Genomic DNA, 26,018 nt, shown 5'->3' on the forward strand with positions numbered 1-26,018 from the left:
ATTTAAAAAAAATAAAATAATTGCATGTACTTCACAATAATTAAGCACAATGCTCTTTAAAATGGCGTTTTATTATATCGCCCCCAAGCTGCACATTGTCATAGTCGTTACTATGAAGGCATGCTGTAAGGTGCGAGCGGTTTTATAGTTGGGGAAGATTTACTACGCGCGTGCCAGACTCCACCCTCTTTATGGTACGTCATTGGCGAGTAACAGCGAAGGGGAGTCACTCTCCTGCCTACTTTTAATAGCTTTGTCATGTGATGGAAAGCAGTTGTAAGACAGGTGCCCTCGGTTCATTGTCAGTTAGGGGCGCTTCCCTGTATGAGCGCGGTCTGGAGCGAGTGGATTGTCTCATTTTGCCGGTGATTTCTTTTTTATTTTTTCGTAGCGTCATTCTGGGGCTGAATGGCGTGGGACAGGTGTAATCAGGATTCGGTGTGGAGAGAACTAGAGGTGAGAACTGATGTGCAACTTATTTTAAAGGGGCTGGAGAGCAAGGAAATGGAGCGCACAGATCATCCAAGGCTGGCTTTGCTCATGCAGTAGTTACCGTTATGTGAAGTCGCCCGATCCCATAACCTGCGCGGAACGTACGGGCGCTTTAAATGCACGGGAATATACCGGGTTGAAAGAAATTCTAATATTTGGGCAGAAATTGTGCGTGCATTGAACGTTTTTTTCTCAAGCTGTGACGGAGTTGAACAGTGACAGTCTGCTTAGGATGTCTTGTCTTTGGAAATTGTGTTGACATGCCAGTGGATGAAGTGCGCTCGCTCGCTCGCTCGCTATAACGCAGGTGATGATGAGACAGGTATCCGCTCCAGTGAGAGCCTAGTGCCACTACTGATGTGCTGGAATTACTAATATGTACTCGCATCAGGTATTGTACATTGGAACTTTTTTTCTATTAAATACAGTCTCGAAGATGCTACATGCGCATTGTTATGCATACGGAGCGCGAGAATATGAGGACATGTGGAGCATCATATCACAAGAAAAAAACAGATACTCTGGTTGCTGTAGGCTAATAACCTCGTTTACTTTTATTTAGCAAGACATCAAATAGCTTGTTTTCCTCGCCTGGACACACGCAGGTTACACGTTGCTCCTGTACAATGTGCCAAAGCAAGTGTTACGCGATGTTTTCAGACAGCTTTTTTCCATAGCTGTCCATGGCATTAATCTTTTTTTTGTTTTGTTGTTGTGTTGCCTCTGTTAAAAGTTAATTTTAAACATGTTAGGTATTCGGTCGGCGTTGAATGAAATGTGAGAATACGCTCGTGATAACTGCGACGCGCTTTCGTGTGAATTATTAGCGCAGTGAGTTTTATATTGTTTTACTATCTATCTATCTATCTATCTATCTATCTATCTATCTATCTATCTATCTATCTATCTATCTATCTATCTATCTATCTATCTGTCTATCTGTCTGTCTGTCTGTCTGTCTGTTCTCGTTTACAGTAGCCTAATAGTAGGCTGCATGTCCTTGCTTAGGAATTATGGTTGGCTACAGACGGAGTCTTAACCATTTTAGTTATTCATAAAGCAACGACTTATCGTCTATTCTTGGCCGTCAAAACTTTTATGATCAAAATGTTTTTTTTTTAATATCGCTGCGCTGGAGGCAACTGTCTGGGTTGCTCGCTATGCACGTTTGCTATTGTTATATGATTTAAAATTTGTTTATTAACTCTTCCCGTTTGTCTCATCTGAAGCAAAAACCCATCTAAAACACTATCAGCGAATTGCCTCTCGGTTCCAATTTTAATCGTATCAGTTCCAGGTGTCCTCTCAGGTAGCTACAGTCTCTCTCTCTCTCTCTCTCTCTCTCTCTCTCTCTCTCTCTCTCTCTCTCTCTCTCTCTCTCTCTCTCTCTAGATGCCTGTGATCTATCGTGATTAAGCTTCTCCGTATTTTTGAGAGGAAAACAGCAAGACTATGAACACTTAAGGATGCTGAGACCGAACACAGCCCGTGATGTATTTGATTTTATCTGAGCCTCTTCATGATTACCTTAGGATTTAACCGGTTTGCTGAGTTTAATCAGCGTTTATAAATCTCTACAGCACCCTCTGTCGTCTGTCAAGACTCGACACTTGTGCGCTGCAGCTTCGCGTTTATTACTCAAAATATTATTCTGAACATGAAGTACAGTGCGAATATTCTGACCAATCAGAGGGCGTAGCTGTGGCGGTCTTCCCTACGACGCCCCGCCCCTTGTGTGTGTTCTGGTTGGTTATGGTGTGGTGTACAGCAATGTTCACATCTGTGCCACTGGAAGTGTGTATATTAAAGCTAAATGCATTGTGCCTTCTATCAAATCTGAGTTTTAATTTATTTTTATTTTCTATAACTTCCCAATTTGTTTGCTATCAGATTTATTGCTTGCTGCCTGAATGTAACACATACAACAAATATTGTCATTATTGAGTAAAATGTATTGTAAGTAGTTCTTCATTGGAGAGAAGTACATTTTTTTTGTTCATTATAACATCAAAATAACACTGTCAGAAATGTAAAGGAAAGCTTTGGGAACAGCTCCATGTCAGTTTTATTTTCAGATAAAACAAATGAATATCTTACTGGCTTTAATTGAGGGACTACATGAATGCCCATGTTGCCTATTCCTGCAGCACCTAAAAAATAAAGAAACTATCCCTTAGATGCATCATAGACAACAACATACTGTACATGTAACTAAAATGAACAGAGGTGTGATTAAGCCATGAACATAACAAGGGGATGTGACAAGTGGTAAGATCTCAAATGAGCAATTTAGGAAATTGAGAGCACACATGTTCCGCATAATCTCTTGACAAATATGCTCACTAACATCCACTCTCTTGCAGTGTGCTGCCTTGGTTGGTGAAGATCAGCCCCTTTGCCCTGACCTGCCTGAGCTTGACCTCTCTGAGCTGGATGTCAGTGACCTCGATGCAGATAGTTTTCTGGGTGGACTCAAGTGGTACAGCGACCAATCAGAAATAATTTCCAGTCAGTATGGCAATGAAGCATCAAATTTCTTTGAGGTAAAGAGAGTTTGCTGAGATGACGTTTACTTATCTGATTGTGCATGTTTGTTTCTTGTTAAATTAGATATGATGCCAGAATCATACACTTTATTGTGAGAGATCAAGTGGAATTCTTTAAATTCTGGGGTTGTCAGTCAGTGCTGTTTATTAGTTTATGAACGATGCATTGCATCAAATGAGCACAAATGAGCGTACACCATGCTGTCTGATAATTGGGGTGAGGTATTATGATAAGCACCCAACCTTTGTCCAGTACTGTAGTTCAGTAGCACTTTAATAAACAATATGGCTGTTTATATGCAAGTTTCACCTCATCTTCAAGAGTAGTGAACAGCAGTTAACTTTTTAAAGTGAGGAAAACTACAGGATACATTGCTTACCATCGCCCACTAAACAAATCAGACAAATGACTTAACCTGCAATGTACTGCCAGCTGGTTTATTTTGATAATCTCAATGGTCTCCTGTTTGAATTATTGCCTTAGCCTAAAGGGTCCACTTCTAAACCAGCTCATCCCTGTCAAATGTTGTTGTGTTAAAAAATTGGAGGTTAAACTTTAAACCTGTTACGCTTGTGCTTCTCTTTCACTGACAAAGAAAGCAAAGTCCATAGGAAAAGAAATGAGGTGGCTAAAACAAAGTCGCCGTTGCCTGGGCTAGTTCATTATGTCTTATCTGGGCAGATAGAGAACAGACATGATAATGCTGCATTGATTGAGTGGTGGGAAATATAGTGCAGGATCTGTCACAAGGGCATGCTTTGGGGTTTTGTGGCATGGTGTGATAGGGTGTAGAACTCAGACACATTCCTATTGGGTTGTGTGAACCACTTACCTGGACCTTGTAGTGCTGAGACCCCCTAAGGGTTGGAGAATGATTGTATAAGGCCCCGCAATTACTGAGTGGCAAGTAACAAGGGACCAAGCGCCTGGATGAAAATAAAACTGTGTGGGTGCATTCGAATTAGCATGGTAATAATTTACATGCATCACATTACTGTTCCTGGTGCTCTTGTGACAGAAGCATAATTAAAAAAATGTATATTGCCCTACAAATGCAAAACACAGTAACTGCACAATTAGGACCAGAATCAGGTTTCACACCTAGCTCATTTAGAGCATTTGTTTTGGAACCTGGCATGTTTTCTGCCTTGGTTCGGTTCATTTAGGTGTATATGAACAAGGCAGTCACACTCAGATCCACTCTAAAACAGTCATTTTGACACTTCCTAGACAAGGTGTCTCAATTTCATGAGGACGAGGTGTCCAAATTTCATACACAATTTATTTTTTATGCTGTGCTTCATCTCAGAGGTGATTGGTTTGGTTCATGGTTTAAAACTCTTTTAAAAAGGATTTAATGAAATCCCTGTGGAAGAAATTAATGGAGAAAATACTGCTGGAACCAAGACGGCTGAAAAGTGTGCAGGTACTGCCACGCTCTATTGGCATAGCTGAATTTTGGCATTGTAGGTCAGTATAGATAATATTTTTGAATAATTTGTCATATTTCAGCCAAGTCATTTGTATTGTATTATATGTCTGTAATTCTGCCCTCATTATCTGATTCAGATTGAGCACAAGGTGGTAAGACTGCTGATCCTAGGTCAATGAAATGGAACATGAATTAATGCCAATACTGTGATGCCAGTATTGATTAATGTGTGTTTTGTATGCATTTCCAATACTGGCCTATGTGGGTCAGTACTGTGCCCGAGAGCAGAGTGAAGACAGGTAAATTAATGGCCAGCTCTTGCGTAAAGCTAGTTGGCAGAACTTTTTCTTCCTCCCCCTACACTCATTCAAACCCCTGGCAATGTTTTCTTAACCTGTCTGACTGCAGTTTAGTTAATGGGTGGCCTGGCAAGTTCTCTAAACTCACATGCTCAAACTGTCACACTAATACCGGCCACACACACAGACTTAAACAGACAGATACACAAAGCACCATCAATTATGTTTATGTATTCAGATAAGTGCAACAGATACATGCCATGTGGACTAAAAGGATAGTTCACCCAGAAATTAAAATTCTGTCATCATGTACTCACCCTAATGTCATTATTTCTATTGCGGAACACAAATGGAGATGTTTGGCAGAATGTTAGTCTTAGACACCATTCACTTTCATTGCAGTTTTTTCATATACAATGAAAGTGAAAGGTGACTGAAGTTAACATTCTGAATAAATTCTTTGGTGTTCCACAGAAGAAAGTAAGTCATAAGAAACAACATGATGGTGAGTTAATAATGGCAGCAATATAATTTTTGGGTGAACTATCCCTTTATACATACGCTTACGACTTTGCGATGCAAAGCTTTTCTCATGATTCTGATTCATTATTTCATGTCTTACGCTTTCCTGACATTTTGTACTACATGTTCCATTATTTCATTGCTATGAGGAGCAAGCCAGCAGGCAGATGAGAGTGAGCGATAGCAGCGGACAGGGAAATGCAGCTTAGAGATTTTGTGTGACGTGACGGCTTATGCCTTTTAGTGGCAGTTCAGTCCTAGTTATCAAGCCCATCTCAGGGGCTAAAATGGATCTCTGGAGGTGGGGGCCAACAGGCACCCTGCTCTACCCCAGGGAGTGTGCCTGACAGCACGGTCAGCCTGACACCGGTAGCCCCTATCCCTGCGGAGGTTAGAAGCACTCAGACTTGAAAACCATGATTTGAGTCAAATAGATTTGCTCTTTTAGGCAGTGGTCGAAGGCTATCTAGGGATACTATATTTGTGTTGTGTCTAAATATAACACTTCCTTCTCGTGCATAGTAATACATGTTGCATTGCATACAAGTTTTCATATGGAAAGTTATATTGCTTGTTTTTGACAGTATGAATTTCAAAAGCAAAATCATCATGGATAGTAAATTAGGATATTTACTGACTATTGTATAGATACTTTATTATTAAAACGACTAACAAGAACATGCATAAAGGCTACTTTGACAAATATGGTAGCTTACAGTATGTGCAGTCGTACCATGATACATTGATTACTCCAAGAAATTGCATTACTATGGAAACAAAATACTTTCAAATGAACATGGGATTCCCACATTTTAGGACACTTTTTGTAAATGTAGAATGGTGAATTGAGCAAAAATTAACAAAATCATATGAAAAATATTTTAAAAAATGCACTTAAGCATGATGATTTGGCTTGATGATTAACAAAAATTATGGTGAATAGTCAAAAGTTAATGTACTTAAAGGGATAGTTCACCCAAAAATGAAAATTCTCTCATCATTTACTCAACCTTATGCCATCCCAGATGTGTATGACTTTCTTTCTTCAGCAGAATGTAAACACAGATTTTTAGGAGAATATTTCAGCTCTATTGGTCCATATAATTCAAGTAAAAATGAATTAATAATACAAAATTAAAAAAAATTGAATTATAGATTTAAGATGTGTTGTGAAGTTACACTAGAATTTATACATTTCAGCCATTAGTTCAATGCAATGCTGTGACCAACACCTGATATTGGACACTTAAAGGAATAGTTCAACTGCAAATAAAAATTATTTCATTATTTACTTACCTTCTTGATGTTCCAAACCCATTTGACTGTCTTTTGTGAAACAAAGGATAAGGTTTTTTAGGCAGAATGTTTACTCTACAGACTCAGTCTCTATTCAGTGAAAGTGAGACTTATTCTGTCAAACATCTCCTTTTGTTCCATAGGAACAAAAAAAAAACAGCACATAGGTTTAAATCGACATGAGGATGAGTAAATAATGTCAGACTTTGAATTTTTGTGTGAACTATTCCTTTAAGTAGAGGTTCAGACTCAATGCAAAATTTCCCTCCATCTCCAACTCACTACACCCTCTCTCATTTGAGCCTGACATATACTTTGGTAAACAAGTGACAAGTGTAGCAAGCTGACTTTTTGGATGGCCTTTAGCTCTGAGTCCTGGCAAGAGTTCCCACTGTTCACTTTGCTGCATGAACAATGTGTGGAATGGAACACTACCTGACTATTTATTTTAAGGCCACTTGACACCAAATCGAAATAACGGCCTGTTAAGGGCCGTACTGTATTAGGTCATCCAATTGGGGCTTTGCGGTCGGGTTGTGTGATGTTTGTATCCAAACGTGAAACTGTTCTGCCAACAAGTGTTTGGAATTAGAACTTGGTCGTAGGGTAAAGCACTTGCTGTGCTTTGTAAGCACTGTTACTGAGGGCCGGTCAAAACTTTGACCAGACATTGACCTCCTTGTCAGCTGTTGGCAATGAGCCAAGGTGTGTGTGTGTGTGAGGTGTTGGAGTCGGATGTCTAAGTGTGCGACGTGAACATCTCTGCAGATAAATCACTGAAATATATCACACACTCTCAAGTACACTTTCACAAATAAACACATGGATGTAAACAGGGTCCCATTTGCTTCTTGCTAGTCAAGTTATTTGTAAATCAATCAAAGAGTCGTTCCTGCCTGGCAAAACCCTGAGCAGCAGCAAGGAAACAGGGATTGAAAAAATTGCCCAGCCGTATTCCTGGATCAAACGTACATATCTCCAAAGACAGAAAAATGCTCATAAGCACATCCATGCAGAGAAACACACACTCGCCCATGGTGTTAACAGTGACTGCTGATGGCTTCGCATTTTTAATTTGCAAATTTATGCTTACATTTGAAAACACACCATCAGTTTAGCTGCGCCAATTCAGCTGGGCCAAGTATATTATCATATTGTGCTGTATAATGTGATTTCCTCAAGTGAACACTTATGCAATGTGCACGCATACACACACGCACACTCAATGCTTTAACTTGTCTTCCTGCCTTGCCTCTTGAAGTGCAGACAATTTGTATGTAGTTTGATGTCAGCCCACTCAAAAGCACAGCTAAAAAATTTTCTGCTTTTAAGTTTTTAAAAAATTATAATTATTTTATGGTTATTTGTCACTTTGTCAACTCACCACAAAATTAATTATTTATTATATAAATTCTGTTGCTTCTGAGTAAATCAGAGTGGTATAGTGAATTTAATTATTTTTATCTGATATTTTACATGAGCTGTAGGTTTATTTAGGTAAAGGACAGACAGACAGACAGCCAGATAGATAGATAGATAGATACTGTAGATATGGTACTATACTCATGTTATTATAAGCCAGGTTTCAAATGCAACACACAGTTATATACAGTACATTAAGTAACAGGGGTCACTTTTCTGTCTCTCTGTCCACCAAGGGGGTCTTAAAACGGTTGAAGACCCTGGGTGTAGGTAATTTAGCGGTGAATAAGTTCTTTCCTGGAACAATAATGTCTGATTCTGCTTCTGAATGATTATGATCACACTAATTTAATAGCTCCTCCATCAGTTTCTCTGGTTATTTTCATCAATCAAGAACCTTGTTCTGTCTACCCCTCTGAAGTCTTAAGGCTGTGAAGCTTTGTCAAACAGCCTCGGAGAAGTCTGAATTCCAGCGGGCACATGCAAATATATTCATTCGTAGTCACTTTGCCAAGAAGGGAGGGTAATAAGCGAGGGAGCGTGAGGAGGAGGAAAGAAGAGAAGCATTGGAGTTGGAAAATAGTCCCCGCAGGGCATGTTAGGAAAAGCACAAGTTAACATCTTCTGCTTGTTGCTTTGCTTGCTTGCATTCCATTTTCTCTTTCTTTCTTATGCTTTGGTTCCATGTTCCATCCTCATTTTTATTATTCTTTCAACACGCGCTGTCCATACACATCTTTTATTCTGTCTGGCCTGTTTTATCTCTTAGCCTGTGCTTGCCCTCAAAAAGTGTGTGGTTGGTTGCATTGGGAGTTTAGGGCTTTCTTCAGGGGCCTGTAGCTCCAGCTGATCTCCACTCTTATCCACCTGATGCTCATCCTAGAGCCAATTTCACACCCCACACACCTCTGGTGGAGAAAATAAAATGGGGTACTAAGAAAGGAGGGGTATCTAGGGAGATTAGATGTACATATGACGGAAAGAGAGAGTCATGAGGAATAGAATATTGGTCTGTTTATCGACAATGGACAGTCAACCGTTGATACACGTAAAGCTTAATAAATAAATTAAAAAGCACTCTCTCCACTCGTAGCTGTTGTGCTTTCTTGTTTACTCTCTCTCTCTCTCTGTATTTATGTCTCCCTTCGCATCACTGTAACAGGAGACAGGTGTTAAGGTTAATTATGAACAAGGTGACAAGTCTTACCGCTCTCTCCGACACATGACCACGCCTCCACGCCACAATGTTTAATTTTTGTGAATATGGTTCTATATGTATTTTAATATACAGATGTACTGTATGTGTGTTTATGTGCATAGTTTTCAGGTTGATTTTGCCAAACTATAATTCTTTTGTTGAATTAAACCAGTTAATTTAGATGTTACCACATGAAGCATATTTTGTTGGTCAAATTATTTTTGTGTGTAAGACCATGTGGGTTTGTTTTTGTTTTTCTTTACATGTGTCACTGTAAGTAACATTCCACCTGATGGAAATTGATCAAATATATAGACAAGCTTGGACTAGTTAGTGACTATAAATGGTCCTGCATCCTACAGGAAAAACCATGGCATTTTACATTGGAGTACCATGTAAATACCATGCTATATATGAGGGGAAATGTACAGTAAATCCAATCAGTGTATTGCCCACAATGTACATTATGCTCATTATTACTGTAAGGATGCAAAATAATTTACAAAATAATATATAAATAAATGGACATAAAATATTGATCTGAGTTTAAATTATGTGAGAATATAGAGACATGAGAGTGATGTACTGGTAATAATCTGGTAATTTTTGTGCCCTATGATTTCCGTGATGTGGAAAACACGGACGGAATCACAGAATTCAGTCATAAAAACGTAATCAACTATATATTTTGGTAAAAATGTACATATAAATGCACAATTAAATTAAAATTGTGATATACCCTAGTGTGATGTTTAAAACACAAAGTGCTGAGATTCATGGAAAATAAAGCAGAAAACATGAAATTTGAGGAAAACGTAAAACAGGACACTATAATTTGTCCCAAATAAATGGAACAGTTTAGTAGTCATTATACAAATATTACTGAATGCAGAATGCTGCAATTGACCAGAATCAAGAATTCTAGAGAGCTATGTAATAAGAATATGGGAATCATTCAGTACCATGATATATATATTTCAAAGTATCAGGTTAATGACATCTGATACCATCAGATACGAGTACTATGATCAAGCACCAGTACACTTTTTTTTTCTTTGTTAGGATTGCCATGTTCTCGATAATGCTATATTAGCACTTTATATGTCTGCTTACAAATCTTATCTAATTCCTTAAGCCACTGGTATGAATTACCTTAAGCTTTGATCTTAACACATTTCTCCTGTCTTTGTGTTTGTGCGTGCCTGAGCTGTTCATCTGACTGTTTTACTTCCTTGAGGACACGTTGTGTTCTGCCAGTTCTGTGGCACAAGTGCCAGCTGACTGTCACTACCCAGAACTGAAGCACCACAGGTGGTGTCACACATGAGACCGTTTTTCCATGTCTGAAGGAATGTTACAAATGGGGTTTTCCCTTTGACGCAGTGGTCAGCCCTTTAAATCCCATTTTATGAGTCTGGGTTAGACAGCTCTTGGTTGAAGTTTCTCTTTCACGTTGATCTGCTGCCAAATTTCATCTTGGTTGTGCTAAATATACTACATCAACAGTACAGTACAGCAAGTGCAAGCCAAGGGTTTTAATTTGGCTTCCATTATCTTGATAATTATTTAATCGCATTTCATGTTCATTTCACTAGATGCATGGTATACACAATTTTTTTTTCACAGCATTGACATGCAGTGTCTACACATACATATTAACAAACAAACACTATGTCTCAGGGGTATCGGTTTCCCCCGTACAGTAATATCCACAATTTAGAGTAAGCGTGCAATGTGTCAACAATTGTAAGTGTGGCGTAGCCATTGTGGGCTATTTTTAGTCCAGTAGGGTAATCTCTTCTAAGAGCCTTTCAGGGCCCCGTCTCTTTCTAACCTGGCCAGAAACACTAAGCCAATAAGCCCCAGGCGTCTGGCTCGAATCTCAGCCGGGAGAGAAAGTGAGCCACAGTACAGCCGTTTCCTGGATTATTTAATACTCAAACGTCACAGGGAGGGGCAGTTTGAATCTCTAAATTCCAGGAATGCTGGTTCTTTTAAGGCTTACGCAGTACTGGGGACAGTGTGTTAGGACATGGCTTGATGGCGTCACTCCAAATAATATTACGGAATGGGAAAATTAGAAGCAAAACAAAATGCAATAATTCTGTAATAAGGAAGATGATTGGGTTCATTGCATGAGATAAATTTGATGCATGCTCAAACTTGCACCAGCACATTTAATAGTTTAACCAGACAGGTAAAATGAACAGAAATGAAAATGACCATTACAACCAATATTCAAAAAGTATACATTTCCACATCCAGACAGTTCAATTTCACTTTGAACTAGATTGGTTAAAGAGCCCTCATTTGAACATCACCTGTTCTGAGTGATTCTGAGTAATGTATACTTGTCTCTATTTGATAGCTGATGATTTTTTGGTGGTTAAATTCTGCACTAAAAGATCTTATGAATATATTCTGCAACTATAGATTCTATTATATTAAAATGCCTTATGCCTAATTATTTAATTCTGAAAAGACCATCTTAGAAGCCCAGCTTTTGGTGGTTAGTTCTGGTCTAGCTTGTGAACCAGCAAATGTTTTTTTTTCTTTCTTGTGATGCTGATTGAATAAGGAAGTATAACCAGAGACAGTACAGGATGTGACAGGTCACTGGTATACTTATTACAACTTGTGATACAATTGTTGTCAGATTTTACTGCTCATTCGAAATATGTTATTAGATCGTAATCTTGATCAGCCATTTTGGATATTTAAAGAAATATCTGCCCAAATATAGCCCCCAAGTGACCTGACTTGCCTTGAAGAGACTTTGGTATAACTGGTTAACATAGTCAGCATTTACATTTATGCATTTGGCAGACGCTTTTATCCGAAGCGACATACAGAGCCCTTATTACAGGGACAATCCCCCTGGAGCAACCTGTAGTTAAGTGCCTTGCTCAAGGACACAATGGTGGTGGCTGTGGGGATCGAACCAGCGACCTTCTGATCGAACCAGCGACCTTCTGATTTACAGTTATGTGCTTTAGCCCACTACACCACCACCACCATCAGCATCCATATGCTGGTCACCAGCTATTCCTGGCCTCAGCAGGGAGGCCAGCCCTTTAAAGGTTTCAAATTATAAATAATGAAAAAAAAAAAAACAGGTTTGAAACATAATGAGAATAATCCTCTTACAAATTCAAGGTTTTGTAGAGCTTCCCTCACCTACACCTCAGGCCTGACCAGAAGAGAAAGAGCAAGCGGGCATGAGATGAAAGTCAAGGTTAAAGATAATGCATTTATTTAGTAATCAGCAAATAGCTTTTATCCATAGGGGTGAGAGTGTTGCATTGGGTTCTGATAAGATCATTTGCTTTCAGGTGTTTTGTTGGCTACTGTACTCAGCATTGAGCGTAAATTGAATAGCGCGACCTTTTGCAGCTGTATCAAATTGACTGCATTCCCACACAGATTTGGTGGTTTCTATTTCCATACATTTTTTTATATTGGAGTTGCAACCCCACTCCTTCCACATAGATACTTGCACAAGATCTGGTGTTCATGATAAAACACGCACACATGCAATCATGCAATCTGTAAGTGCCTTTTTGCCCTCTAGTTTTGCACAGATGCATTCAGTAATCAACCCTTATACATTTGAACAAATGTGCTTTGTTATAGAAAAGATAACTAAAGAGCATCCTTCTCCTTTGTTGGGTTTTGTGAATGTTGAATACGACTGTGCACGCCTGGTGCGGTGCCAGTGATGATGTGGTGCTGGTTTGCCCCACTGCTAATATCAGGGTGACAAATGGCAGGCTGTCCAGCCTCAGTGCTGCTCACGAGCTTACCAAAAGCCAAAAGGTCAGAGGGGGCAACAGAGCACTCTTAGAAAGCAAAGAGAGCTTTGGAGAACCTCTACACACAAGAATTCTGACTAAAATGTCAAGAAATATTTTGGGTTCAATACAATTTAACCTCAATTGACACAAGAAAAAAAATTAAATGATCTGTAAAAACTTGCTGAACAGTTATTTAAATTGTTTTTATGGTCATTTTACGGTTTACAGTGTTATGTTGCCATGGCAATGAAGTTCTACACAAAAAATTCTATCAATTGATGTTATCACACTAAAATAATGTTAACATGCTAATTTTGTACCGGTATTTGCCTCACTGTGATACAGATTTGTGCTTTTATTTAAAGAAAAGGAGGGACAAGTCGAAATGAACTTTTGTGGTAATTAACATTATGCCACAAATGTTGTCGATTAAGCTTAACTTGTACTGAACCCGAAATATTCCCTTAACAGATTCACTCCTGCATTTTAATGCGGTTGTCACTCCCACAACTTTGCAGTGTGTGCCTGAGTCTCATTCTGGTACATGCAAATTTTTTCAGTCATCTCAATATGCACTCACACTTGAGTAAACACCAGCTTTCCTCTATATGTCCATTTCCACATGCATGGCTGATGATAGTAGTTCCTCTCCCTGGCTGCTTTGCTGTGAAATGTGACATTGATTTTAAAGGGGATAAAGTGAACAGGACTCAATTTTGTTTTCTTTTCATCCTCCCCTTCTGCCTCGCTTGTCTTTTCCTTATTCTATCTATCAGATCTAAGATTATTACCTTTCTATATATGTTTATTCTCACAAAAGTTTGCCTACCTCTGCAGATTTGCCACCTCTGACTGTAGCTAGGGTCTATTTGCATACAGTTTTGAAAAAAGGAATAAAGATTGTGTGTTTTTCTCTTCTTAGCTGCATTAAAATATTTTGATTCTAGCTATTTAGGAGTCTGAGCACCCATACTGAAAGTGTCAGCATTATTGGGCTCTAAAATAAGTAAAGCATCAATATGTCTGTGTATCGAATACTAAGTTTATTCTAATTGCATTAGAAGCAAGGCTGTGGACCATCTGTTGCACCACAGCTAAGGAACGGTTTGTAAACCCCTTCTTTTTTCCCTCTTCTTTCATTATCCTCCCATGCATCTAATTAGATAATATCAGTTTGCTACTACCCTTTTCTTTTTTCAGTTTCAACTCTTTTAAGGCCTTGATATAGTGCTTACGAAATCGAATAACGAATGGGTGTGACGTCATTTAGAAAATAAACAGGCCAGGGTTTTTTTTTGCGTTTGTTTCGGTGGTTTGCAACAGCTCGCTGGGGCAAACTTTTAAGAAAACATCTGAGTAGCTTAAACGTATTCTTACTGTCACTGGTCCAAGTCAGCGGTAGGTGTGACCAAGAGCTCCACCTACCTTGAGGCTGAATGCTAATTCCATTTTTTGTTTTTTTGTTCAGTGAGTCAAAACGAGTCAACATGAACACATCGATGTGCAGAGTTATTAGCGAGCTTGTGCAAATGTACCTACATCTGTATGATCATTCGATTAGAGACATTTTCCATGACCATGTCATGTGATTTGTATAGAAGTGTACTGAAGGAATCACATTTTTAAGGTTTAACATGTTGCGTCCTCTTATTTAAATATACTTCCAAAATGCCTCCCACATCGGTGTGGTGGGTGTCTGAATTTCGGAAACTTGGCTGTTTAGAACTTCTTTTTACCCCTGAACGACAAACGAAAAATATTTTTATGGAAGTATATTGAGGCCTTTACTCTTGTCTTTTTCCATCTTTAAGAGGGATTATATTTCAAAAAGAGTTGTTCTGGTGATTGGAGAGTTTCTCTTGTGCCTTCCGTGAAGAACCAATGGGTACTTCAGGCTACAGGAACATGCAAACACATATGCATTTGTGTACATTAGCAATAAAACACATTTACCTGCCTCTGAATTCTCTTCAGAATGATTTATTATGTTTGTTTACATTCAAACCATACTGAATAAACTGGTTTGCTGGGCTTAGCTGGCATAAAATTATTTCCCAGTGTTGGTCTTCATCTGGTCTCCTAGCCTGGCTCATCAGGTTTAGCTTGTCAGCCAGCTCGTGTCCAAGCCTGACCAGCTGAAAAGTGTCCCAAACCCCTTTAAAACCAACTAACAGACCAGGCTGGGAGACCAGCTAAGACCAGCAAACCAGTTTAGGCTGGTTCAAGCTTTTGTTTTTTGTTTTAAAAAAAACAAAACAATCATGCTTGTTGTTGATGAGTTTGATTGGTAACCGCACAACCAAGTCAGTTGTCTCTGTCCTTAAAAGCATCTGGTCGTGGTGTCCAGACAGAGCCAGAGCAGTGGTAATGTTGGAGAGGGTTATGAAAAGTTAATCTTTGCCGTACCTCGTCTGTCTGTGATCATTGCCTCAGGAGCAGAGGCATGCCTCGGTGCCCAGCTTGCAGGATCATTTGCAGGGGAAATGAGGTTTGAAATAGTGCTGGTGATTCCACTGGCAGAAGCCTATTTTTGAGTATGACATATGACAGCCATGCCATTTATGTATACTGTGACATGATCTGGTTAGGCATATTGAGGATGGCTTACATTGGAATGTATTTGATAATGTGAGGGGCAATATGATTTGTGAATTACAATAGGCATGGGATGGTGTTTTTTTTCTCCATATATATCTGTATGCTTTTTATTATCTTGAATCTGTGGATCTGGATGTAAAATGGAATTTGAATTTACACATCTATATACTTTTTTTTTTTTATATAATTTTCCCATAATTCTCTTTATTTTCCTACAAATAATGTTGTGACCATGCACACCTCACATATAACACCATGTTGCTTTAATATATTAGCTGTAATAACAGAGGTAGACTAGTAAAGCTCAGTGTCATTAGTTGTGTATCTTATCTAATGGGATCTAAGCAATGGAATACCCTTACACACTTGTGGGCAAACTCTCTTATCTATCATTGGGAAGTTTGCCCACAAGTTGTAATTGCAATTTGAGTCATACCATAGCATAGGCCTAGTATAGACAAATCTGTCAGAGTAGACTAAAACAACTTTCAGAGCTGTGACGAAGTTTGGTAACACTTTACAATAAGGTTCAATTAAACATTACGTAATGAATTCAGTATCATGAACTTAATATTATCATTGTTTTAATATAATGATACGAATACTAGTGGAGATGCAAGGCTGCAGACATACTCAAAATCTCAGCTATCTTTTTATTTTCTGTGGTTACTTGGCTGTGAGAGATATTCACTCAAACCTTCAAATGATATCAGAAAGATTTTTTCCTGCATGCTTTGGAAATGAAATTAGGGGGTAAAAGAAAAGGACCATGCTACCTGTTATCAGCGACATAAGTTATATCTCAGGAATACAATGGCTTGGGTGGAACTCAATAAAAGAGTTAAAGCAAGGACAATTTCAAAGACAGCCTGTCTGATAACAAAAGAGCTCACCTGATAATGAATGACTGGTGAGCGCTGGCGTGCCTCTGAAGCATTGGGAAAGGGAGGGGAGGTAGATGGAGTGTGACTACCGAGCATTTGCCAGCTTGTTTTATGGCTTATTGAAGCATTTGGAGTAAAACAGCCTTGAATGACACCCTTTAGAATTAAAGCAGGTTAATATATTGTGATCCCACAATTAGCCCAGGATTGTTAAGATCTGTTTAATTCTGTGGGGTCCATTATGCGGAATGGGAAAGACCCTATCTATTTTTCTTTCCTTACATTCTCAAGTTGGTTCTCTGAAAGGACGCCACAGATAATCGATGGCTGCAGACATTGCCACCAGAAGTCTGGCACAGGGCTAGATGTACTTTTCAAGTGTTGGTTGCACTTTGAATTATGTGTCTGGATGGCAGACAAAGGTTATAGAATTTTTCATAGCACACAGAGAGATAACAGATTTTGTAACAGGAGTGCTGGAGATTTTGGCAGAACTTCATGCTTTTGATTGCTGTGTAAACCCTTGTGCACCCGCTGTCATCTTAGAAACTGTCTGACCATGAATTCACACTTTAGTTGTAGTTTTAGTAAACTGCTAGGCTCTAGCCTATATATACTGCAAAACAAACAAACAAAAAAAATCTTACTCTGTATTTTTGTTGTGTTTTCCAGTAAGAATCTAAACATCCTTAATTAGGTTATATTAACCTAAGAAGCAAAATAGCATAAGATATCAAGTCTTGTTTTCAAAGAAATCTAACTTATTTACGCTTAAAACTATATTATCAAATCAGCCTGGTCTCATGAAATTTACGTGAGCATTGCAACGTTTTTACAAAACGTTTGGCTGCAGTTTCCAAATGAACCCCAAAACCAAGCAAAATGAGATTGTAATCTGACAAGGTTTTTAAGGTAAATTTTAGATGGAGGTTATAATAATTAAAATGTACTTCCCTAAACTAATACTTTACCATAAACCTAACCAATAGTGTCTGAAAAGATAAATGAGAGTTTAACAAAACAGACATCCTTACCCTGAACCAACATCTAACCCTAACCGATAGTGTTGTAAAATGGAGATTATAAATGAGGGGAAAAAAGAATATTTACTGAAGCGTCCACGTCATTTTGTTTAGCTTTTTTGAGCCCCAGACATCTCTGATCTTTGAGAAAAGGCCAATGAAATTGGTGAGTGGAATTTGCATGCCACTCCCCCAGACATATGGCTATATAAGGAGCTGGAATGCAATGACTCATTCAGACCTCTTCTTTGGAGCCGAGCGATTGTATTCACTGAGCTGAATTACTCATCTCTGAGTCCAGTGAATCTGTTGGATTTGCGGCGCATTACAGCGGTTTCTCCCCCTCTTGCACCAGCTGAGTGAAGAGAACGCCCCTTGGCGCTTCAGCATCCTAAAAGAGTATATTCTTCCTCTAAAAGTGTATATTTCCCTTCTGAAAGAGTGGCACTCAAGGAGAGCGTCTTTTTAAAGATGCCTTTTCTGTTTGTGTGTATTTCCTGGTTGCGATCATAACCTCTCCGCTTCCCACGGCCACTATTGCTGCCTCACATATTGGGCGCTGCCCACGCAGGGACAGCGTTCGTGGACGGGTCATGATTATGGCAATGTTGCAGTCGCGGCTTTCCCCAGTGAAAGCCCCCTAGCGGCTCCCTGCCACGGACCTTCTACCTACGGGTTCTAAGCCACGTTGGTTAGCACTGGGAGCGATTTGGGGTTTCAGTGGTAGTCGCTCTGCAGGGAAACCCCCCCGCAAACCTCCCATTCCTCAGCACGCTCGTTTTCCCCAGCGAGTTCTGCGATGGGACCTCTGGCTCATCTCACAGCGAGTCCACGATCTCGAAGCGAATGAGCTTTCGATTAAAGCATCGGAGAGCGGGCTGGTTCAGTCTGACGCCATGTGCAGCTGATGGCCATGATTGCCTGGGCAGCTGCGAGTGTCGGGCTTAAGTGAAATTCTTCGCTCCCTCCTGAACCCTCGCGGGTTGATGATTGGTACCGGGGCCCCAAGCGCCTCTCGTGGCCGCTCCCCGCCCCCGAACTTTTCTTCCCGGAAGTCAGTGATTTACTGCCCGGACCCAGTATGCAGGCTCTTCCGTTCTCACTATCCTCGATGTTGGGGCTGCCAGGGGTGCTCTGTGACTCCCCAGATGGTTAGCATGATCGCTGTGCACCTGTGCCCACAGAGCGCTGCCGCCCGGTGGAGCCATGTGATACTCCCATCCAGGGCCTGTAGGTTAATGTTGTCAGTAGGCCAGCCTTGACGCGGAGCCACTCGCAGAAATTAGACGCCACCCGTCTCATGGCCGGTCGCCAAGAACTCAAGAAAAAGATTTAAAGCACCCCCGAGACGGGCAGTCCAGGAAGTTAGAGACCCGCTGCACAGGAGCTGGTAAGTGTACCACTCCTTCCCCTGGTGGAGGGCCGTACAGAGGATTCAATGCCCAGATTTAACGGCGTCCGCTTCAATGTGGTGAGAGGCGAGAGCGCTACTACTTTACACATAGAGAGCCTGTTCCTCCATCCGAGATGAAGAAGGGGATTTTACACCCCTACTGCATCATACCCAAAAAAGTGGTGGGTTGCAGCCAATCTTGGACATGCAAGTTCTGAACCAGGCTTTGCACAGACTCCTGTTCAAGATGCTGATGCAAAAAATGCATTGGTTCGCGGCGGAAGACCTGAAGGATGCATACTTCTATTGCTTAGTTTTACCTCGACACAGACCCTTCCTGTGGTTTACTTTCGAAGGCTGTGCATACAATACAAGGTCCTCCTATTCGGTCTGTCCCTGTCACCTCGCGTCTTCACAAAGGTCGCGAAGTGGGTATCTGCATTCTCAACTACCACAATGACTGGCTGATCCTAGCTCACTCTCGGGATTTGTTGTGTGCACACAGGGACCTGGTGCTCAGGCACCTCTGCCAGCTGGGACTTTGAATCAACTGGGAAAAGTGTAAGCTCTCCCCAGTTCAGAGCATCTCTTTTCTCAGTATGGAGTTAGACTCGGTCTCAATGATGGTGCACCTCAAGGATGAGTGCACGCAGTTGGTGCTGAACTGTCTGAGATGCTTTGTGCATCTTCTTGGATCGCACGCAGAGCTTTAGAGCTCCAAGCTGCTCTTTGCCTGCTTTTGTGGACAGCGAAATGTAAGCGCTGTCTCCAAACAGAGGAACACCCGCTGGGTCATTGACATCATCGCTATGGCATATAACACCCAGGAGGTGCCATCCCCGTGCGGGGCTGCACACCCATCCTACTAGGGGTGTAGTGGCCTCCTGGGCTCTGATTAATGGCACCTCTTTAGCAGACATCTGCAGAGTAGCGGGCATGGCAACACCTAACTCCTTTATGATGTTCTACAATCTCCGGTTTCACCCTGTGTATTGTCAGGTTCAAACAGGTTAAGTCTCGGGACAGATGGCCACGCTCCTTTTCCCAGTCGCGTTCACAAAAGTGTGGACCCTGGATGTCCTTCCTTCTTAGCCCTGTGGCTAGTGAGTTTTCGAGAAACTCGCCGCCAGCCCAATATGTGTGTCAATTAGGCCCTGTAATGGGGTAGGTGCTCCACATGCATCAGTTATCCCGTTGATAACCCTGTGTGATGTATTTTCCGCAAAAGGGTTTCCCCATTAGTAAAGTGCATCTTCCTTGGACAGAGGCCTCTCTGTCTCCATTCACTGTGTTTGTAGTATGATAGATCGGGTAGAATCTACCACCTGAGGCGCAAGGGACCGCTTGACGCCTACAAGTATATTGCGGGTAGTTACGTGACATTCTGGTGCGCTGGCTACGAGGCACACAAAGCTCTTACCATCTCGTACCGCCAGTCCACATTACACAGTTCAGTAGCTGTGGCGTTTCCATAGGGAACCCTAGTGTCACTATATCGACACGTGATGTATTTTCTGCAAAAGGGTTTCCCCATTAGTAAAGTGCATCTTCCTTGGACAGAGGCCTCTCTGTCTCCATTCACTGTGTTTGTAGTATGATAGATCGGGTAGAATCTACCACCTGAGGCGCAAGGGACCGCTTGACGCCTACAAGTATATTGCGGGTAGTTACGTGACATTCTGGTGCGCTGGCTACGAGGCACACAAAGCTCTTACCATCTCGTACCGCCAGTCCACATTACACAGTTCAGTAGCTGTGGCGTTTCCATAGGGAACCCTAGTGTCACTATATCGACACAACGTTGAGTGAGTGACAGAAGGGGAATGTCATGGTAACTAACGTAACCTCCGTTCCCTGATGGAGGGAACGAGAAGTTGTGTCCCTCCTGCCACAACACTGAACTACCCGCTGAAATGGCTGGTACCTTGACTGCTCCTCAGTGCGAAACCTGAATGAGTGGTTGCATTCTCCTTATATACCCGTATGTCCGGGGGAGTGGCATGCAAATTCCACTTGCCAATTTTCATTGGCCTTTTCTCAAAGATCAGAGATGTCTGGTGCTTCCAGGAGCGACCCCTAGTGTCACTACATCAACACAACGTCTAGTTCCCACCATCAGGTAACGAAGGTTATGTTAGTAACAAGTATGTTATTGTAGCGCCTCTATTGTTAATTTCACCAGGAAACGGCTGCAAAACATAGAAAGTGGCACGTAAAAGTCAGTTTGTAAAAACTGATATAGAGTAACATTCATTAAATTAGACCAGGTTGTATCAAACACTTATTTTCTTTACTCTTAGGATTTTTTTCTTGTTTTAAGCACCTGTGAATTTTGTTAATTTATCTGAAAACCAGACTGTTTCCTTTCATACGTACCGTCACACATATGTAACGGTTAATAACTGGAATTTGCAGAGTAGCGTTAGACATATTTGTTTCTTCAACAGCCAGTTGTTACATGCTAACAGATTCAAATCTGCTTTCATGCTGACACAGGGTGCTCTGGTCAAGCGTATGTTATTTATATTAGCTTATTTATATTAGCTCAAACAGTTACTCATACAGTCTTTTAAACAACACAATAAGTTTATATCAGCTGTAAAAACAAAATAAATAAAGCATAAACAGTACAGCAGACATAACCCATTTGTTCACATGTTTACTATATTATATACATAATTTTGTTTGTATGACAAGAAATAAAAAAATAAATACAAAAAATACATGTCTAAACTCTGCCCTCTTCTACTGGCTGTGCAGTGTCACATGCAATAATAACTCACTCCAGGGGGCACTGCAGAGGAATTTAGACCCTACTCAAGAATAGGTTAATCTTATTTCATTTTCTTTTCAAGTAAATGCATCTTGTATTAAGGATGATTTGTTATCTCTTACCATCAAATTAAGACAAAAATACTTTTCTAGTGTATTTCAGTACATGCTATTAACAAATGACACAGATTTTTCTGACTCAACTCCAGATAAACCTGTCTTGAATTTACATAATTCAGAAGATGAACAGCCATTAAAGCAATATGGGAAGTAACCCTAAATAACAATGATTAAAGTTAGTTTGAAGGAAATGCTTTAAAATGTTAGGCAGAGGATTTTCAGTCTATTGATAGTTACTGCCCTATTTGTCAGTGGCTGACTGGTACTTTATAAAGTTGTGTGAGACAAATAGCATAGAGACATCAAAAGCACAGAACACTAAGATGATATCATTATCCAACCATTAAAAAAATCTATGTCATAGACTGTGATTTCTTGCTATTTTAAAATCAACGCTCAGGTGCGCCCCAGTGAATGTTTGGTTATCTTTTGGAAATATGTGCTGTTATCAGCTCCAATAAAGAAGGAAACATGTCCCAAGGAGGGCCTTTTAAACTTAATGAAACTGGGCTTAGCATTATCCCTGTCACTGGCTAATCAAATGTTGGACTATCAGTGCGAAAATCTTTTAAATAGAGGGAGATAAGTAAAATGGCCTTGTTTTGACATATCAAAAGCAGTTCCCATGAGCATAGAGACATGCCGGTGTGTAATCGTGGGGAAACTTTTAATAGAAAAAAGGAGCAAATTGGGTGATCATTGCACACAGGTCTGGAGGCTAAGCAGCGCAACACTTCTATTTAAAGAGGACAGTCCATCTGCAGTTACCATGATCATGCCCAAACTCTATCAGCAAGCAATACTAATCCTGTGGTGTGCATAAAAGGATTTGTTTTTGTTGGCCTGCTTTTGCCCAGTTCCCCTGCAATTTTGGTGTTTATCTTCTGCAATTGCTAAGTCCTGTGGGTTTTGGTGCTGCAACTTCCATTGCCTGCTACTTTTTCACAGCCACCGCTCCACTGATACTGCTGCCCCTCCTGCAATACCATCTGCAAAAGAAACAACCCCAGCAACAGAAATTTTCCACATCAAAGACTAGATGCAGAATTCAGTTTTTGACATTAGCTATTGTTTGTGTAATCACACACCATATAATATTTTAATATATCACATTTATTTTGCATTAGTTGACAATAGGGCTGCAAACTGTAAATTTTTACGAAAACATTTTATTATGTATAAAAATGCCATGCTGAGACTTCCGCAAACATTATTGAGTGATGATGTCAACGAATTGATAAATCAGAGTTTTGAATGAATTAATTTCAATGGACAGTTTTAATTGATTCATGTTAATCACTTAAAATGATTTGCCAGATAAAAAAGCACATTCAAATTATCAAAATTTTCACAATTAATTTTATGCTGCAAGCAAAATCATTACGATTTATCACAAAGCCCTAATTGACCGTGACTTCCTTATCTATGGATTACCTAAAACAAATAAAAAAAAATATGACACCTGAAATAGTGATTGGAGGAACTTAGCTTCCCTCTTATTGTTTCTTCCCTCTTTCTCTATACTTCCCTTGGTAGTTGCTGTGCGTCAGCTCAGTTAATGGATTTCTTAGGGGAGATATTATTTTGGTCCAGTAAGCCGCATGTATAATGTATGACTGACAGTGCTGACTCATGTGGCTTAGGCAATTTGTCGTTGAAAGAGATTTTTGTAAAACGTTTATGCAGCAAAAAAGGAAACCCTCCATGCTCTATGAACAATTATGGAGTACAACTCCATCCTCCACAGCTTAAAGACAACTAAACTGTCCTATTTTTTTCCCACTGTTCTTTCTCTTTCCCTGTTCTTTTCACCCCTAAGAAGATAGATGAGGAAAATGAGGCCAACTTGCTGGCAGTGCTCACAGAGACCCTGGACAGTATCCCAGTGGATGAGGACGGGTTGCCTTCGTTCGAGGCTCTGGCTGATGGGGACGTGACCAATGCCAGTGATCAGAGCTGTCCTTCCACCCCCGACGGCTCGCCACGCACCCCAGAGCCAGAGGAGCCTTCCCTGGTAAGAGATGCTTCCTGCCTTGCTTCCCCTGTGCCCAATCCTATTTTATCATGAAGCATAGCCCTCTTCTTATGTGTCTTTGCCTCACTCCCTCTCAGTCCCCCAGTGTTTCATTTTCCCGACTCTCTATGTCTGGTCCTCACTTGCACCAGATAAGGAGATGCTTTAGGTCTGTGACCAAAAATGGGTACAGACTCACCAGACAGCAGCTCTGACAGTCTCCTGTTGATGTGTGTGTACAGAACACAACCACGCTGCTCTGTTAAAAGAGCAAATCAGAGTGGATCAGTGTTCCTGAGGTGTTAACTGCATTATTCATTACTGCAAAAGGAATACACATAACACTGTCAGCTCGAGAAACAAAAATATGCATAAGTTTATTGTCTGTAGTAACTCCCTTTAGCAAATCCACCTGGCATCTAAATTGCTATATACAGTATGAGAACATTTATGCTCATATTGTAATTTATTTATTTGTCAAAGTTCATATAATCATATAATGCTGGCTCAACATATCCCACTTACTACAGTCATGTTTTGAGCATAAAAAACATTGAAACTGCTAAGAATGCAGGTTCAATGTTTGCTGCCATCGTATTAGCCTGATTACTACAATATATATTGTGGCAGAACGACCCACCCCTCCCTCTCGTCATCGTCACCCCTCTTCTTAGGGCCGTCCTTCAGCCAGGCTCACAAACGGGAATGGGCTGGAGAGAGAAGAGGTGTAATTTCACAAGCTTCGTTTGGGCAGCGGATGATGTGGCTGAGCTCATGTGAATATAGCCTCATCAAGACCGTAGAGCGTGCCTCTCCAAGGGGAGCCAGCCTCTATCTCCTTGTGTGCATATTGGCGTCCTCGCAGGCCCAGGAGCAGAGCAGGGAAGGTACTGGCCGAATTAGATGCGCACTGGACCCGCTCCCTCGGAACCCTGCTCCAGGTTAGATGAGTTGCCTGAGACTAGTGCACGCATCGCTGCTGATGGGAATGGATGCCAGGCCGCCTTCCCCAAACACTCGCCGCAGGCCCTTGGGTAGACAGGCCTCCATAGAAGCAGCTGCTCCTCATGCCACAGAACAAGAAGGGGAGTGCTTTGCTGCCACCGGACCCCACCCACGTCCTGAACCATTCCTTTGGACACTCCCCATCTTTCACAAAGCCCCCGTCTCACCTGCGAGGATGCCAGATTCACCTTTTTCTTTGTACACTTTCCCAATTAACACTTTAGGTCCCCCTTTTTGGGCATTTTCTGTTTATTAATAAATCCAATAAATGCCTCTCCGAGACCTGACGCCACACCAAATGTGTCTGTCTCTTGCTCACCCTGCTACAAAGAGATGTTTCAAAGGATCAATTGTTTTCAAAATATAGTTATAGAAATATAATTTTTTTTTGCTTATAAGTTTCTCAACTTATGAGGCACCTTCCAGAGAGAAATGCATTCAGTTATTTTATTTTTTTTATTTAACCCCACCGATTTACTGTATCCTCCTTTGTCCTGATTTTCCACAGCTATGAGCCGGTCGTAACAATTATGTGATCTCATCCGAGATTTGAACCCAGGACCTCTTGCATAAGATCAGACTCCATTTGCTGGAAACTCCTTAAGTTATGAAAACCATTAGTTATATTTATAAGGCTATTGTTTTTTATTTATTTTACTTAAGGGATTTTTTTGCAATGGACTCAAGCTTCACAAGTTAATCAAACTCAAATTAACTTTCTTCTTACTGCCCTCTCTAAATTATTTTAGATAATTTGGAGATCTTTTGCATTGCATTGAATTCGTAGTTCTAATCCCTGTAATCTGTTTCTCTTCTCTGTTTGTAGCTGAAGAAGCTCTTACTGGCGCCTGCTAACTCCCAACTCAGCTATAATCAATACCCAGGTGGCAAGGCACAGAACCATGCAGCCAGCAACCAGCGGATCAGACCAACACCTGCTGTTGCCAAGGTAGCTGCTCACTGCACTTCTTGCATCAAAGGCCTGGTGTGTGTGAGCTTATTTGCTGGTTCCATGTAATTTTTCCTTTCTGATAAATTATACAAATAGTCTGTTCACTCTGGGGAACTTAAGCTTGATTAATTTATGTCTGAGACAGAGGTGTTGTGGCTGTCTCATCTAAAGTTGCATTGCCCTTATTGATATTTAGGACCTCTAAGTAGCACCTATCTAATTCCCATGAAAAAAAACATTGCAAAGTCTTGATAGA

The 26,018-nt window shown here is 40.6% G+C and overlaps 1 protein-coding gene across 2 annotated transcripts in view; it reads left to right on the plus strand.

The window, feature by feature from the left end:
- Positions 1-293: 293 nt before the first annotated feature.
- LOC127650260 (peroxisome proliferator-activated receptor gamma coactivator 1-alpha-like) overlaps positions 294-26,018 on the plus strand; it is a 51,181-nt gene continuing 25,456 nt past the window's right edge. Inside the window, exons 1-4 of one of the 2 annotated variants that reach the window (XM_052135951.1) lie at positions 294-456; positions 2,856-3,035; positions 23,611-23,805; positions 25,637-25,759. In XM_052135951.1, coding sequence (XP_051991911.1) covers positions 409-456; positions 2,856-3,035; positions 23,611-23,805; positions 25,637-25,759 — 546 coding nt within the window. In that variant the 5' untranslated portion in view covers positions 294-408. The remainder of the gene's footprint in view (positions 457-2,855; positions 3,036-23,610; positions 23,806-25,636; positions 25,760-26,018) is intronic. The other variant, XM_052136711.1, reaches the window with a different exon arrangement.

The sequence above is a fragment of the Xyrauchen texanus genome, chromosome 1 (assembly GCF_025860055.1).
Source record: "Xyrauchen texanus isolate HMW12.3.18 chromosome 1, RBS_HiC_50CHRs, whole genome shotgun sequence".
Taxonomy (NCBI): domain Eukaryota; kingdom Metazoa; phylum Chordata; class Actinopteri; order Cypriniformes; family Catostomidae; genus Xyrauchen; species Xyrauchen texanus.